The sequence below is a fragment of the Coregonus clupeaformis genome, chromosome 35 (genome assembly GCF_020615455.1).
Source record: "Coregonus clupeaformis isolate EN_2021a chromosome 35, ASM2061545v1, whole genome shotgun sequence".
In the NCBI taxonomy this organism is placed as follows: Eukaryota; Metazoa; Chordata; class Actinopteri; order Salmoniformes; family Salmonidae; genus Coregonus; species Coregonus clupeaformis.
Genome location: NC_059226.1, coordinates 23,738,738 through 23,755,952, shown reverse-complemented (window position 1 = coordinate 23,755,952; position 17,215 = coordinate 23,738,738). Strand labels below are relative to the sequence as shown.

At 46.2% G+C, this 17,215-nt stretch overlaps 1 protein-coding gene across 3 annotated transcripts in view; it reads right to left on the bottom strand.

Annotated features, from left to right (window-relative positions):
* Positions 1 to 17,215, bottom strand: part of LOC121550885 (protein TANC2-like) — an 86,660-nt gene that overhangs the window by 14,615 nt on the left and 54,830 nt on the right. For 2 of the 3 annotated variants that reach the window (XM_045210949.1, XM_045210950.1), the window contains exons 5-12: positions 16,750 to 16,998; positions 7,186 to 7,311; positions 5,754 to 5,789; positions 5,013 to 5,294; positions 4,572 to 4,693; positions 954 to 1,185; positions 505 to 755; positions 115 to 312 (exon numbers count right to left, since the gene is read on the bottom strand). In XM_045210949.1, coding sequence (XP_045066884.1) covers positions 115 to 312; positions 505 to 755; positions 954 to 1,185; positions 4,572 to 4,693; positions 5,013 to 5,294; positions 5,754 to 5,789; positions 7,186 to 7,311; positions 16,750 to 16,998 — 1,496 coding nt within the window. The remainder of the gene's footprint in view (positions 1 to 114; positions 313 to 504; positions 756 to 953; positions 1,186 to 4,571; positions 4,694 to 5,012; positions 5,295 to 5,753; positions 5,790 to 7,185; positions 7,312 to 16,749; positions 16,999 to 17,215) is intronic. The other variant, XM_045210951.1, reaches the window with a different exon arrangement.

Here is a 17,215-nt window from a genome sequence, read left to right as displayed (position 1 = left end):
CATCATATGAACGTTCAAAGAGAGAGATAAACACACAAACAGGCAGAGTATGGAACACAAGCAGAAACCTTGAGACATACAGTATACAGCTCCATGACCTGGACACCGACTCACCTTGAAGCTGGAGCTCTTGAGCACCAGGTAGCCCTTCTCGATGAGGTCCAGCGTGAGCTTCAGGTAGAGGTAGGAGCCGCGGCTCAGGGCCTTGAGGTGGGTGCTCAGCTTGGCGAAGGCTGCGTTGTCCAAACGCCCGTTGAGAGACACGTTGCTCTGGATCTCAGCACTACCCTGGATCCGCTGCAGCAGGTAGCCCTGCAGGCCAGGTCGGGAAGAGAATGGAGTTCAGCATCATGATAACTTGTGGGGGGCTTTTATCACAATAGTTGATGATAATCGTTTTAAATCGTGATTGCCTACTTTTACTACAATGATTGAGGTTGAAGTGAGAGATGATCTGACAGTAAAGATGTCAGACAGATCGTTTGGTGTGAACCTGAACCCTACCTGCAGGTCCTGGTCTATGGCATCATTCTCCTCAAGGCGGTCAAGAGAGATACGGTGGAACGGGAGGGGATGTGTGATCTCCTGTAGGGAGGTCCTGACGGTGACCACCAGTTTGAGCCAGGGAGGGAAGCGTTCCATGGTCTTACACAGGAAGGAGGTGATGGTGTCGCCGTAGTCCGGCTTGTGGAACTCTGCCTCATTCAGCCCGTCTACCAGGATGATCAGGTCCTCCTCACATGCTATCTTCCTCTCTGATGAACACAAAGACAACAAGGTTGTTTATCAGGACAAGGAGTGGAGAGAATAAACTATTAGCTACTGAGATGGGACATTTTATGTAGTTTTTTTAGGAATACATGAATGGAGTTGGCCCAAACCCTGAGAGAAAATAACAAGTTATCAAATGTACAGCTCCTATGCAGTTCCATAAAACCTTGAACCCCCCTGACCTCTGTGCAGGATGTCGAGGGGCTCCAGCACGCCCCTCCTGAAGGCATTGAGGGGATCCTGGACACAGGAGCGCAGACTGAGGGTGGTCTGCAGGTGGGGCTCCCGCAGCAGCTGCTCCCTGTAGGCCATGAGCTGGGGCGCCCGGCACAGCAGAGCCGCCACGTTGTGGACAAACTCTGGCACCAGGCACGTGTAGGCGTTGTCCGCCTGGCAGTAGTGGTACGCCACCACCTGGGGGCGATAGAGAGTGGAGGTGAATGGGGTAGGGGGAGAAAAAAAAAATCATTTTATATAGGTGATCCCATTGAAATTGAAAATATATTTTAGATTTTATCTACAGTGAGAGAAAAAAGTATTTGATCCCCTGCTGATTTTGTACGTTTGCCCACTGACAAAGACATGATCAGTCTATAATTTTAATGGTAGGTTTATTTGAACAGTGAGAGACAGAATAACAACAAAAAAATCCAGAAAAACGCATGTCAAAAATGTTATAAATTGATTTGCATTTTAATGAGGGAAATAAGTATTTGACCCCTCTGCAAAACATGACTTAGTACTTGGTGGCAAAACCCTTGTTGGCAATCACAGAGGTCAGACGTTTCTTGTAGTTGGCCACCACGTTTGCACACATCTCAGGAGGGATTTTGTCCCACTCCTCTTTGCAGATCTTCTCCAAGTCATTAAGGTTTCGAGGCTGACGTTTGGCAACTCGAACCTTCAGCTCCCTCCACAGATTTTCTATGGAATTAAGTTCTGGAGACTGGCTAGGCCACTCCAGGACCTTAATGTGCTTCTTCTTGAGCCACTCCTTTGTTGCCTTGGCCGTGTGTTTTGGGTCATTGTCATGCTGGAATACCTATCCACGACCCATTTTCAATGCCCTGGCTGAGGGAAGGAGGTTCTCACCCAAGATTTGACGGTACATGGCCCCGTCCATCGTTCCTTTGATGCAGTGAAGTTGTCCTGTCCCTTTAGCAAAAAAACACCCCCAAAGCATAATGTTTCCACCTCCATGTTTGATGGTGGGGATGGTGTTCTTGGGGTCATAGGCAGCATTCCTCCTCCTCCAAACACGGCGAGTTGAGTTGATGCCAAAGAGCTTGATTTTGGTCTCATCTGACCACAACACTTTCACCCAGTTCTCCTCTGAATCATTCAGATGTTCATTGGCAAACTTCAGATGGGCCTGTATATGTGCTTTCTTGAGCAGGGGGACCTTGCGGGCACTGCAGGATTTCAGTCCTTCATGGCGTAGTGTGTTACCAATTGTTTTCTTGGTGACTATGGTCCCAGCTGCCTTGAGATCATTGACAAGATCCTCCCGTGTAGTTCTGGGCTGATTCCTCACCGTTCTCATGATCATTGCAACTCCACGAGGTGAGATCTTGCATGGAGCCCCAGGCCGAGGGTGATTGACAGTTATTTTGTGTTTCTTCCATTTGCGAATAATCGCACCAACTCTTGTCACCTTCTCACCAAGCTGCTTGGCGATGGTCTCGTAGCCCATTCCAGCCTTGTGTAGGTCTACAATCTTGTCCCTGACATCCTTGGAGAGCTCTTTGGTCTTGGCCATGGTGGAGAGTTTGGAATCTGATTGATTGATTGATTGCTTCTGTGGACAGGTGTCTTTTATACAGGTAACAAACTGAGATTAGGAGCACTCCCTTTAAGAGTGTGCTCCTAATCTCAGCTCGTTACCTGTATAAAAAGACACCTGGGAGCCAGAAATCTTTCTGATTGAGAGGAGGTCAAATACTTATGTCCCTCATTAAAATGCAAATCAATTTATAACATTTTTGACATGCGTTTTTCTGGAATTTTTGTTGTTGTTATTCTGTCTCTCACTGTTCAAATAAACCTACCATTAAAATTATAGACTGATCATGTCTTTGTCAGTGGGCAAACGTACAAAATCAGCAGGGGATCAAATACTTTTTTCCCCTCACTGTAGATATCTCTGATTATCACACATTCTTTTTCCAAAGAGAGTGGTCAATTTAACTGAATCCACAAGAGGGCGCAAATCAACCCACAAAAATATATTTTGTCTTGAATCTTCAGCACGTAACAATCAAATAAAACACAAACCAAACAGGCCTAGGTGACAGTCTGTGCCAACTAACCACTATCATCTTTATGACACAAGAGTTAGAGCGGACTGAAGCCCAGCGACAGATTGAGGCTTCATTAAAAAAAACACTGTTGAAAAACAATACCATGTTACATTATTCATTGAAGAGTGATGCCTGCTGTGTAGCTTGTTGTGACTGTCGGGTCTTTGTTTGTCTGTAGTGTGTCAGATGAGCTGACTGGCACTGAGACCCTGGGGGTGGTGATATGGCAGACAGATAAGGTAGAAGTTGCCTCTTACCGCTGGTACATTTTTAACCCCCCTGTTGGATAAGGTTAGGCAGTCTGATCCTAGATCTGTAGTTTAATGTATGGTTTAATACAGCACCGCCTTGGATAGAGTGGACTTGGGAGTGCTGAGAAAAGCTAGTAGGCTTCACAGACTGGCTCCAACGTAAAGCTTCCCTCAGGAATATTTCAGACTAGATTAGAGAGCTTCACTCCAAAAGTCATACACAGATTCATAGCCGTATGCTTCTGGCCACTGACATCCACAGGGATCTGAAGCTAAAAGTGGTCTGTGTGTAGTATTTGTGATGCTTGTGTGTGCTTGTGTAGTGTGTAGAAAGTGTGTGTGTGTGGGTCAACCACTGGAGCAGGCTGTCATTAAGAATGCATGTGGACGCTAAGGGGATCTAATGGCTCGGCTGGAACACTGCTCCCTGGGCCTATGCATATTTCATTAGGTCATAGCACAGAGAGACGGAGGGAACGAGAGAGAGAGAGACGGAGGGAACGAGAGAGAGAGAGAGAGAGAGAGAGAGAGAGAGAGAGAGAGAGAGAGAGAGAGAGAGACAAGGAAGAGAGTGACAGCTTCCCTTTGTTTTTCTGCTGCCTCTGCACAACACCGGCAGTCATGAAAATGGAATGGAGAGAGAGATAGAGAGAGAGAAAGAGAGATGGAGTGAAGAGCCAGATTAGATAGCAGGAGTTGACAGTGGACGGAGGAAGAGGGAGAGTGCTAAGTGAATTAAGGAAGACATTAGCATCAGTGTTGCTAGAGCGGATGGGTTAAGGACATAGAGAGAGAGCATGGAGAGAGAAAAGGAGAGATAAAAGGATGTAGATAGAACAGAATGCCGATAATGGAGAGAATGAGAGAAGAGCGGCAGCGGAGAGAGAGAATGAATAATAGAGTGAGCAGGGAGAGGACAAGGCCACAAGGAGGTGAGAGGGCAGAGACAGCTAGCAAACCAGGAAATAGGAAAGAGCTGCTGACACTGAAGAACAAAGGAGCAGGTGTGCAGGCATTGATTTCAGACCAGCATCAACACACCTTCCCCCTTAGCAATGTCTCAATGATCAGTTTATTTGTTGAATCCGGGCCATGTTCAGTAGGGCACACCGTTGTAGAACGTTCAAATAGAAATAGAATACAGTGTAAACCAGACATGTACCTCTGAGCAACGATTCACCCATCTGGTCAGGGTGGTTTTGAATGGTACTTAAGACTACTGAGATGCAGTCGTGATGTAGTGTTGTACCTGTGAGGCGAGCCTCCGTAAAGCCTCCTCCTGGCGTCGCCTCATCTCGGGGGTGCCAGGGCAGCTGCCACCCAGGGTGCCATGGGAGTGCTGGGGCTGGGTGAGGGGCAGGGTCTCCCCATCTGAGAGAGAGAGAGAGAGAGAGAGAGAGAGAGAGAGAGAGAGAGAGAGAGAGAGAGAGAGAGAGAGAGAGAGAGAGAGAGAGAGAGAGAGAGAGAGAGAGAGAGAGAGAGAGAGAGAGAGAGAAGGGAGGGAGCGAGTGAGGGGGCAGAAAGAGTGCATCTACTGTGTGCATTATTTACACACACACACACACACACAAGGATGCTTTTTATACGCATCTTAAGACACATACCCAGTACAACAGGCCCTTCTAGCAGCAGCCAGCATGGATCATAGTTACAAACACACACACACTCCTGTAGGACAGTATAAGCATACGTTTGGGCGAGGCGTGGGGGCTGTCCGAGGCAATCTGTCTCATGCGGTTGCCGTGGCAGCTGAGTGCCACCAGGCGGGAGATGATAGCGGTCTTGCCGAAGCCCACGTTGCCCACGACAACCACACCTCGATTGGCTGCCGAGTCATCGCCGCGAAGACGGGCGTCCACTTCCTGGAAGAGCCACTCTCTCCCGGTGAAGAGCGAGTCAGCTGTCAGGCTGGGCACCTCGAAGAGGAGGGGCTTGAGGGCGATATCGGGGGGGCGGTAGGGGGCAAAGTGTACTGGAGAGAGAGAGGAAGGGTACAGATTATAGGTGAGGGAAAAGACACAGGACTTGATGTGTAGAGTCCACTGCACTGTCATTCTGATTTCCTCAGTGCAACGTCAGCTCGTCACCCATAGAGGGGGATGTTCATCAAAATAAGACACACCATGGGTGAACTCCACCATTGGGCTTCATATTAAGAACTACATAATGAAACAGAATTACTAAGTGTATGGTAGATACTGTCTGTATATAACAAGTACATATGGTTAGCAGAGTGGGGGATATGGGATTAGATAACATATTGTAGTAGAGGGATACTGTACTGTACTCCTACTAATACAGTAACACTACTGTGAATGCACCACTAGTTTAACAAGCACATCATTATAATGTGGCATTAACTGACGTAGAACAGTATAATGCCTTATAATGGGAGGGAGGGGGAGAAGAGAAAGAGAGGTGTATCACTTACGTGAGTTAGATTGCCAGGCATGGCTGTAAGCGGAAGCTGAGGCAGAGGACAGAGGAGAGAGACCGCATGAGAGAGAGCGCAAGAGAGAGCAAGAGAGAGAGAAAGCAAGAGAGAGAGAGAGCGAGGGAGAGAGAGAGCAAGAGAGAGAGAGCAAGAGAGAGAGAGAGAGAGCGAGAGAGAGAGAGAGAGAGAGAGAGCTGGAAGGGGAGGGGGAGGAGAAAGGGGAAGATGGATGGGAGGGTTGGTGCAGCTGGCTAGCAGGAGAGGGGATGGTGAGAGGGAGGGAGGTGGGGAGCAGAACCACACCCAAAGTTTCATCCCTGATCCTAGGATGAAGCCTCAGACACATACAAATATCGTGTGAGCATATTTGAATGTATCTGAGCTCGTTCTTGGACCCATTTTTTCTGTCCATGCCTCAGAGCCGTGGTTGTGAGTGTGTGCGTGTCCAGTAGTTCTGTACTCTTGAGTAAGAAAGGCAAAGGTAACGCGATATCTCTGTATGAGTTTTCATTCCCGGTGTGGTCTGATCTTAGGGAGAAAGTGCTGTGGTAAGCATTGTAGTGTGGCAGGCAGGGGGCTAAAAATACAGTCAGAGAGAGGGGAAATAGAGAGAGAGGAATACAGAGAGGGAGAAGTATGGAGAATTGGAGGTAGAAAGATAGGGTGTGTGCGTTTGTGTTTATACATCTGCGTATCTGTGTGTGTGTGCATGTGCAAGTCTGTTTGTGTGTGTTTGTGCGTGTTCAATGTGTGTGTTCAGTGTGTGTGTGTGTGTCTTCGCTAGTGTGTGTGTGATTTAAGCCTTTTAAAGCCTTGGCCATGAGTGATGGGGCCTCAGACAGGACCCCTGCAGTGACAGATGAGCCAGGGAGTGGTGAGGAGGAAAGTCAATAACATTGATCTGGGAGGGGAGACGGATTAAGGTGTACCAGGGGTGTGTGTGTGTGTGTGTGTGTGTGTGTGTGTGTGTGTGTGTGTGTGTGTGTGTGTGTGGTGTACCAGGCCCAAAGGGAGGGTTGCATCACCCAATACCAGGCAGGGAGAGGGGTTTAGAGGGACAGACTGCACCAAGTATGTCTACACAGATATACACTCACCTCACAAATCATACTTACTAACACACTGACTTACATGTATACTCAAACACACACACACACCTAGACAGATTTTGGGCGTGGTCAATGTAGAATGGGAGTAAATGGGAAGATGAAGCAGATTTAGCACACCCAACAAAATTACCCCTGACAACCCCAGTCCCTAAATCACCCCACCTCCACTCCCTGACCCACACCCAAAAATGCCCCCACACCCATTTCCTCATCCATCTACTCCCCCCACCAGTATCCCACACTACTCAGACCCTCACCAGCCCACTTATCCAACCCCACCAATCCACCCACACCCCCACCCAGAGTGATATGAGGCCTACCTCTGAGGTCGTGTCCGGAGCGCCCGGCCCCAGAGTTCTGCCGGGGCATCCTGAGGGAGGTCCTCAGGGGAGTGTGTCTCTGCTCATCCAGGTAGGCCAGGTCCTCTAGGTGGGCCGAACTCGTGGCTAATGTGTGTGCGTGCGTGTGTGTGTGTGTGTGAAGTAAATGGGTGCAACAGATGAGAGAGAAGAAAAACAGAGTTAGTCAAACAAAGCAAGGAATCACTGAACCGCCTAAACCTGAATGCTAAATTGCTAATGCTAACAACAGACACCCTTGGAAATAGATAAACATATCAGTTCCATACCTCACCATTGAGATCCACTACAAACCAGCACCATTTAAAATCCAACTCCAAGCAAACAGAAGTGTTTTAAACGGTCAGAGTCCAAGACTAATGTGAACTAATGTGTGTAACTATAGCGTGGTAGAGTGTATGTGTGTGTGAGCCTGTGTGAAAGTGTGTGACCTCATACACACCAAACACACTTCCTTCCTCGGACGACCCATTTTCCAGATATTTTGTTTAGTTTTTCCCTCTCTGTTAACAATATTCCCAAGTCCGGAGCTCTTCCAGTTGTCCCAAAAAACACTGTCTCTCAAAAAAAGAGTAGGAAGATAAATGCAGTAAAGAGTTTTTAGCATTAGGATAAGAGCTTTATGGAGAATGACAGAGATAACCTCGTGCTACAGGGAGGGACACAATGCACCTCCTTCCTTCCTGTCAGGAAAAGAGTGTAATCCTGTTTTTTAATGGGCTTCAATAAAACCCTGCATACCCACATACCACAAAGTTCTGAACCACTGGGCTAGCTGGCGCTAACAACAATTATATCAAAGAAAATAAGTTCTATCCACCACTCACCTAAACTGCAACCCCTGATCTGTTTTACCTATGGCAGGGATCCCTCCCAGACTAGTACCTTTCCACTGCAATACAGCTAAAACTGTAGCAGGCGTGTGGCTTGTGGGATCTCAGATTTACGGTGGTTTGCGGGGACCTTGGTGTGGGCGAGCAGCTGTATTAGACTTAGATTTTAGATGTGTTTATTAGTCACATGCACAGGGTCGCAGATCTAATTGCAGGGTACATTGAAATTCTTAAGCTCAGAGCTCCAACAGTACAGGTCAAAAAGAGAAGTGAATGAAACAATAATAAAAATAATAATATATACATATTTAAAACATAATCAATGATAAATGTCCATGGGGGGTAGCCACTGCCATAGCTCATAGGGCTTGACGTGGCGCTATGGGGACATTTTGCTTAGGTGGAGTTGGGTTTGTGTTTTATGTGTTTTTAATAGTCATTGCTATGTGAGAAAAGTGCTGGTGTGAGAGAGAGAGAGAGAGAGAAGGAAAGTGGGAGGGAGGTGTGCGTTTCTGCAGAACAGAATGTCAAGGCTCATAAGGTAGCCTCTCTGTCAGTTGGAGTAATCTAGTGCATTTGAACCAGGAGATCAGAGCCATTTTGAAAGTGAGCTTGACTACATAGGATGAAAGCGAGCAGACGGAGACGCAAGAGGCAGGAGGAAGAGATGGAGGAGGAGGTAGTTGGAAGAGGAAGGCAAGAGAGAGGAGAGGTGAGGAGAGAAATAGATGAGCTAGAGGGAAAGGGGGGGGAGCGAGGTAGAGGTAAAGAAAGAGATAAAGAGAAAGAGAGGATATATGGAGTGAGAGCAGAGAGCCTCTCGTTCAGAGCCCAGTGTGGGTGGCTGCCCCTGCTCTGCTCCTGAGGCGTGTAGCAGGACAGCAGACCAGAACATCTCTACCTAGTGCTCCCCTGCTCCCTCTGAGCAATGACCCTCACTGAATCACTCTTCTCCTCTCCTGTCAGTAGCTTGTGTGTGATGATCAAAGCTCTCTATACAGTCTTTCAATCCACCATTTCACAATGTCCCCAGTTTACAGGATGCCACAGGCTAGGGCTGTGTTTATAAGCTGACATATTGTCATATTTGACATGACAGTTGTCCCATTATCACTTCCAGGCTTGCAATTCGACTGAGACCGAGTTATGTTGGGCAGAACATATAATCACAACAATCATCTATCCCTACATGAATTTTGGTGACGTCCAACAGAACACTGTCTCCAATTGGATGAGGAACTGTGGTGGCCTATTCCCCAGCTACCACCACAAAGTCCCCAAGGCCAAAGGATTGTGGGTCATATTATTTCCTATACTCCCACAGTAAACAGAGAGAATGCTGCAGTGGGGGGCTTGGGGCGCTGCACTCGTTCTCTCCAACATTCACCCTTTTTTATCTTGCTCCGCTGACAAGTTTCTCATTACCAGGCATTACCAGGGTGCCTCCCTCTTTCTATCTCTCTTTCTCTCTCTGTGTGATTCACTCCCTCCCCCAGTCACCAGAGGGACTATGCCCATGGCTTTGATGTTTCAGTGCTGCCTGGGCCAAGCCTCTCCATGCCCTGTTCATCCTCCCTCCTTTTCTTCTCTCTCCCCTTCTCTCTATCCATCTTGCTTACTCAGACTCCCCTCTCCCTCTCTCTCTACTAAACTTGCTCATTCCTTCCATCTTACCGTCCTGATGACTGGAATCTATGCCACACATTCTCCTATATCCGTTTCTCTTTTTTCTCTTTCTCCTTTTATCAGTGTCCCCACTATATCCGTCTGTTGGTAGCCCTTTCTCTCTTTATTCCTCTATCAGTTTGTCTCTCTCTCTTTATTCCTCTATCAGTTTGTCTATCTCTCTGTCTATCTCTCTTTATTCCTCTATCAGTTTGTCTATCTCTCTTTATGCCTATCAGTTTGTCTATCTCTCTGTCTATCTCTCTTTATTCCTCTATCAGTTTGTCTATCTCTCTTTATTCCTCTATCAGTTTGTCTATCTCTTGTGATGTCACGAGAGGCTGTGTCCTGGAGGGACGTTACATCCCCCTGAGGTGGCTGCAAACCCAGACAGCTATGGCTCCATCTGCTGGTATGGTCGGGAACTCCACCCCTCTATGGCCAATCTTCCCACGCAGCTGAAACAAATGAGGAGCTGATGAGCTGAAGGTTTGGGAAGGGAAGAGACACAGTCTCCAAGCTGGGCTCTCTGGAGGACAAGAGTGCTGCACGTCCACTTCCATGAGGAATATAAGGATTTGGAGATACTTACCTTTGGGAAATACTCACCTTTGGATATATGCACCTGTGGAAATACGTGAGAGACATTTGGAAGGACTTTTTGCTGGGTTGGCCACTAGCTGCAACGTGGACTACAGTAAGGCTGGGGAAAAGTTATCTGAGCGAGTGAGAATTATGACTTTGGATGTGGAAGAGACATCCCTGAACTGTTAACCCTTAAAGAGCCACAAGAGAACAGAATTTTGTTATATTTTCGTTAATTTCCCAAGACCTATAATAAAATCCTTGTTTTGTTTGAACCTTGTCTCCTTGCACTACTTGAGCAATCCCGCTGAAAGCTGTGTAGCCTCTCGTGACGTCACAGATGGTGGAGAATACGGGCACGCTCAAGCGTTAATAGTGCATGTCAGAGGAGGATACCGAAGGTTTGATCACCCAGTTTTCCAAGTTGGCCGTAGGCTCCCCGCCGACTGAAATGGAGGACATATTGAAAGCCCTTGTTGCTGGCCAGCAAGCCCAGATGCAAGCAAACGTGGCTCTCTTGGAGGAGCAAAGAAAGCCAACCTTCTGAAGGCAGAGGAATTGCAGTTGCAGAGACAGAGGGTGGTCCAAAATACCCGCCCAATAAAGGCAAGTGACTTTATATCTAAGATGGGAGCTACCGATGACATTGAGGCATACCTGCATGCATTTGAGGCCACGGCCACTAGGGAAGCCTGGCCCAAGCAACAGTGGGTTGGTCTGTTAGCCCCCTTTCTAACCGGGGAATCGCTGAATGCTGTCCGGGACCTGGGCCCTGACCAGGTTACTGACTATGATGCCCTGAAGTCTGAGATCCTCAGCAGATATGGACTCACAAAGTTTGGTTGGCCCAGCGCTTTCACAGCTGGACCTTCCAACCAGACCAACCTCCTCGGGCGCAGATGCATGAACTTGTCCGAATCGCAAGGAAATGGCTGGATCCGCAGAGGAATACAGCAGCGGCGGTGGTGGAGGCCGTTGTGGTGGATCGTTACCTACGCGCCCTGCCTTATGAGGCAAAACGGTTCATCAGTCAACAGGCCTTGACCACAGCTGATCTGACCGTGGAAGCTGTGGAAAAGTACCAGGCCACAGCGGAGATGCTGAATGCTTCCCGAAAAGACCCCCAGGAGTGCGGCCCCACCACAAATGGGAAGAACCCGTCCAAAGGACCCCAAGGTCTCGAACCCAGCCACGTCAGGACTTATCCCGGCTCCAGGGGGAGCCAGAAACCAGGCGGGTCCAAGAAGAGTACACCAGGAGGGGGGAAACTCGACAGTGTTACCGGTGTGGGGAGATGGGACATATCTCCTGGCAGTGTGGGAAACCAGCCGATGAACCTATGCCCACTGCGAGTCCTCCAGCTCAGCACCCACACACCGTTTTGCCTCGCTCTTGGGAGTCGTAGATGGCGGCCCAGATCGACCCCACCTGCCCGGTAACTGTGAATCACCATGATGTGGAGGCCTTACTGGATTCTGGTAGCCGGGCCACCCTGGTGCGTAAGGGATTTGGTGGGCCCAACGTGTCTGACCCCGGGGAAAGTCCTCCCAGTTTCCTGTGTCCATGGGGACACCAGAGAATACCCCATTACTGAACTTACAATGACCAGCACACGGGGAACCATACACACGACGGCGGGGGTGGTTGATTCCCTCCCCGTCCCTGTCCTAATTGGACGAGACTGCCCAGCCTTTTACCCACTCTGAGAGAGTCTCAGGAGAGGATAACCCGAGTACCTCGGAAACGGAGAGGCAAGACTCATCCTGGGAAGGCTCCGGTGCAATCCTCCGAGTTACTCACTCCCGCCCGGGCTCTGATAGGGATGGCAGGTGCCCAGACCGACACAGAGACGGAGCTACAGAATCTGGACAAAGAACTGTCTGGTCTGAAAGGGGACCGCTGAGAGGTATCGTTTGTTAAAGCAACAGTTAGACATGAAGACAGAAGAGTTAGATATCCTCCAGGCTAAACTCCAACAGAGCTCCTTCCCTAAGCAACAGGAGGAGCTGGAGAGGCTGCGCAGGACCATCGAGGAGTGTGAGGAGACCCTGCGCAGTAGTAAGGAGGTCCAGAAGAAGGCAGAGGAGAAGTACAAGGTGTTGGAGAACAAGATGAAGAATGCGGAGGCAGAGAGAGAGAAGGAACTGAAAGCTGCTCAACAGAAGCTAAACTCTGCTAAAACCAAGGCTGATGCGTTCAGTAAGAAACTCAAGGAGAGACAACAGGAGGCTGAGTCCCTGGTCCTAGAGTTGGAGGAGTTGAAGAGAGAGCAGTCTGGCAAGCACCACGGCAATGTGGACGCCCTCTCCCGGCGTGATGCCTTCTTCGCTGCCTTTACCCCGCGAGGACGTCGGTCCCGAGGAGGGGGGATGTGTGATGTCACGAGAGGCTGTGTCCTGGAGGGACGTTACATCCCCTGAGGTGGCTGCAAACCCAGACAGCTATGGCTCCATCTGCTGGTATGGTCGGGAACTCCACCCCTCTATGGCCAATCTTCCCACGCAGCTGAAACAAATGAGGAGCTGATGAGCTGAAGGTTTGGGAAGGGAAGAGACACAGTCTCCAAGCTGGGCTCTCTGGAGGACAAGAGTGCTGCACGTCCACTTCCATGAGGAATATAAGGATTTGGAGATACTTACCTTTGGGAAATACTCACCTTTGGATATATGCACCTGTGGAAATACGTGAGAGACATTTGGAAGGACTTTTTTGCTGGGTTGGCCACTAGCTGCAACGTGGACTACAGTAAGGCTGGGGAAAAGTTATCTGAGCGAGTGAGAATTATGACTTTGGATGTGGAAGAGACATCCCTGAACTGTTAACCCTTAAAGAGCCACAAGAGAACAGAATTTTGTTATATTTTCGTTAATTTCCCAAGACCTATAATAAAATCCTTGTTTTGTTTGAACCTTGTCTCCTTGCACTACTTGAGCAATCCCGCTGAAAGCTGTGTAGCCTCTCGTGACGTCACACTCTCTTTATTCCTCTATCAGTTTGTCTATCTCTCTTTATTCCTCTATCAGTTTGTCTCTCTCTTTATTCCTCTATCAGTTTGTCTCTCTCTTTATTCCTCTATCAGTTTGTCTATCTCTCTGTCTATCTCTCTTTATTCCTCTATCAGTTTGTCTATCTCTTTATTCCTCTATCAGTTTGTCTATCTCTCTTTATTTCTCTATCAGTGTGTCTATCTCTCTGTCTATCTCTCTTTATTCCTCTATCAGTTTGTCTATCTCTCTTTATTCCTCTATCTCTCTGTCTATCTCTCTTTATTCCTCTATCAGTTTGTCTATCTCTCTTTATTCCTCTATCAGTTTGTCTATCTCTCTTTATTCCTCTATCAGTTTGTCTCTCTCTTTATTCCTCTATCAGTTTGTCTCTCTCTTTATTCCTCTATCAGTTTGTCTATCTCTCTTTATTTCTCTATCAGTTTGTCTCTCTGTCTATCTCTCTTTATTCCTCTATCAGTTTGTCTATCTCTCTGTCTCTCTCTTTATTCCTCTATCAGTTTGTCTATCTCTCTTTATTCCTCTATCAGTTTGTCTATCTCTTTATTCCTCTATCAGTTTGTCTATCTCTCTGTCTATCTCTCTTTATTCCTCTATCAGTTTGTCTATCTCTTTATTCCTCTATCAGTTTGTCTATCTCTCTTTATTCCTCTATCAGTTTGTCTCTCTCTTTATTCCTCTATCAGTTTGTCTATCTCTCTTTATTCCTCTATCAGTTTGCCTATCTCTCTTTATTCCTCTATCAGTTTGTCTCTCTCTTTATTCCTCTATCAGTTTGTCTATCTCTCTTTATTCCTCTATCAGTTTGTCTATCTCTCTTTATTCTTCTATCAGTTTGTCTATCTCTCTGTCTATCTCTCTTTATTCCTCTATCAGTTTGTCTATCTCTCTTTATTCCTCTATCAGTTTGTCTATCTCTTTATTCCTCTATCAGTTTGTCTATCTCTCTGTCTATCTCTCTTTATTCCTCTATCAGTTTGTCTCTCTCTTTATTCCTCTATCAGTTTGTCTATCTCTCTTTATTCCTCTATCAGTTTGTCTATCTCTCTGTCTATCTCTCTTTATTCCTCTATCAGTTTGTCTCTCTCTCTTTATTCCTCTATCAGTTTGTCTATCTCTCTGTCTATCTCTCTTTATTCCTCTATCAGTTTGTCTATCTCTCTTTATTCCTCTATCAGTTTGTCTCTCTCTTTATTCCTCTATCAGTTTGTCTCTCTCTTTATTCCTCTATCAGTTTGTCTATCTCTCTGTCTATCTCTCTTTATTCCTCTATCAGTTTGTCTATCTCTTTATTCCTCTATCAGTTTGTCTATCTCTCTTTATTTCTCTATCAGTGTGTCTATCTCTCTGTCTATCTCTCTTTATTCCTCTATCAGTTTGTCTATCTCTCTTTATTCCTCTATCTCTCTGTCTATCTCTCTTTATTCCTCTATCAGTTTGTCTATCTCTCTTTATTCCTCTATCAGTTTGTCTATCTCTCTTTATTCCTCTATCAGTTTGTCTATCTCTCTTTATTCCTCTATCAGTTTGTCTCTCTCTTTATTCCTCTATCAGTTTGTCTATCTCTCTTTATTTCTCTATCAGTTTGTCTCTCTGTCTATCTCTCTTTATTCCTCTATCAGTTTGTCTATCTCTCTGTCTCTCTCTTTATTCCTCTATCAGTTTGTCTATCTCTCTTTATTCCTCTATCAGTTTGTCTATCTCTCTTTATTCCTCTATCAGTTTGTCTATCTCTCTGTCTATCTCTCTTTATTCCTCTATCAGTTTGTCTATCTCTTTATTCCTCTATCAGTTTGTCTATCTCTCTTTATTCCTCTATCAGTTTGTCTATCTCTCTTTATTCCTCTATCAGTTTGTCTATCTCTCTTTATTCCTCTATCAGTTTGTCTATCTCTCTTTATTCCTCTATCAGTTTGTCTCTCTCTTTATTCCTCTATCAGTTTGTCTATCTCTCTTTATTCCTCTATCAGTTTGTCTATCTCTCTTTATTCTTCTATCAGTTTGTCTATCTCTCTTTATTCTTCTATCAGTTTGTCTATCTCTCTGTCTATCTCTCTTTATTCCTCTATCAGTTTGTCTATCTCTCTTTATTCCTCTATCAGTTTGTCTCTCTCTCTTTATTCCTCTATCAGTTTGTCTATCTCTCTGTCTATCTCTCTTTATTCCTCTATCAGTTTGTCTATCTCTCTTTATTCCTCTATCAGTTTGTCTATCTCTCTTTATTTCTCTATCAGTTTGTCTATCTCTCTTTATTCCTCTATCAGTTTGTCTATCTCTCTTTATTCCTCTATCAGTTTGTCTATCTCTCTTTATTCCTCTATCCGTTTGTCTATCTCTCTGTCTATCTCTCTTTATTCCTCTATCAGTTTGTCAATCTCTTTATTCCTCTATCAGTTTATCTATCTCTCTTTATTCCTCTTTCCATGTGTCTATATCTCTGTCTCTCTCTTTATTCCTCTATCAGTTTGTCAATCTCTTTATTCCTCTATCAGTTTGTCTATCTCTCTTTATTCCTCTATCTCTCTTTATTCCTCTATCAGTTTGTCTATCTCTCTTTATTCCTCTATCAGTTGTATATCTCTCTGTCTCTCTCTTTATTCCTCTATCAGTTTGTCTATCTCTCTATCAGTTTGTCTCTCTCTTTATTCCTCTATCAGTTTGTCTTTCTCTCTTTATTCCTCTATCAGTTTGTCTAGCTTTCTTTGCATCTCTATTCCTTTCCCTTTCTCTCTCCTATATCAATCTCCTCCCCCATTCTCCCACCATGCCTTAGCTTTCTTCCCTGACTCTTCAATAAGCTTTGTTTGCACTTCACTCCTCTCAGTGGCCTCTTAGAGGGCAGGTGTCAGAAGTCAAAAGAAAAGACCAAACAACGTAAACCCCGTTACGAGCACCGCAATCCCTTAAACACTGCTAGCCCAGCTCCATTCATCCCACTGGATAGGCCAAGTCAGAGGTGAGGAGCTACAGGCTTTTTTATAACTGGCTTGCTATGCTGCTTTTATATGCCCTGACATAGAGAGGACATTGGAAACACATGTTTGAACACTGTGGGGCTTTCCTCACCCTGAAGGAATGTTTTACCCTATTCCCATTAAAGTTAATGTCTGAGGGGCACAGGGGGTAAATAAGAGCACCAAAATGAGGTGGGAACATTCAGTCAGTGTCGGATGCTGAGTTGGGGGTCAATTCCAACTTGATAACTAGATATCACACATGGAAGTAATATAGCCAAACCCTATAAGGATTTTCTATTAATTATGAGTTTCAGGTCATTGTCTGAATGGAAATTGATATAGAACGGACCCGAACCTCCAAAGGGTAATGAATCTCCTACCTTTAGCGGCGCATTCATTTGAATGCCACTTTGGGCTAAAAGTGTGAAATGAAATGTGGTAAACAAATAAACAAGAGGCATGGCTGGCACAGTGACTCACCTGCCACAGAGTTGGGCCGGGGCATGAGGTAGAGGGGAATGGAGTGGGCAGAGTGGGCCGTCTCCATGCTCCTCTCTGGGATCTTGTTCAGGCTGTAGGTGGAGGCAGCCATGTTCTCATCCACGCGGTACAGGAACGAGTCTGTGCCCGAACACTTCTGGGTCTGCCACAGCTTCAGGCTACCCCGCGAGCCCTCCCCGTGCTTCCCCCCACCCCGGTCAGCATTCTCAGAGTAGCTGGTCAGCGTGGCTGTCAGATAAAAAGGTAGTTTAGACAAATATATGCAGTGTTACAGTTCTTTAGAGACTCTGCTTAGTTTAAAACTGATTAAGGCCCATGGAGCGAGTTTACTCTTCATTCAATTACAGACCTCAAAGTAAATGTTATAACAATAAGGACATCTCCCAACAGTAGAGCCAATAAGGATATAAAACAGACATATTTAAAGGCAGCTAACCCCATCACC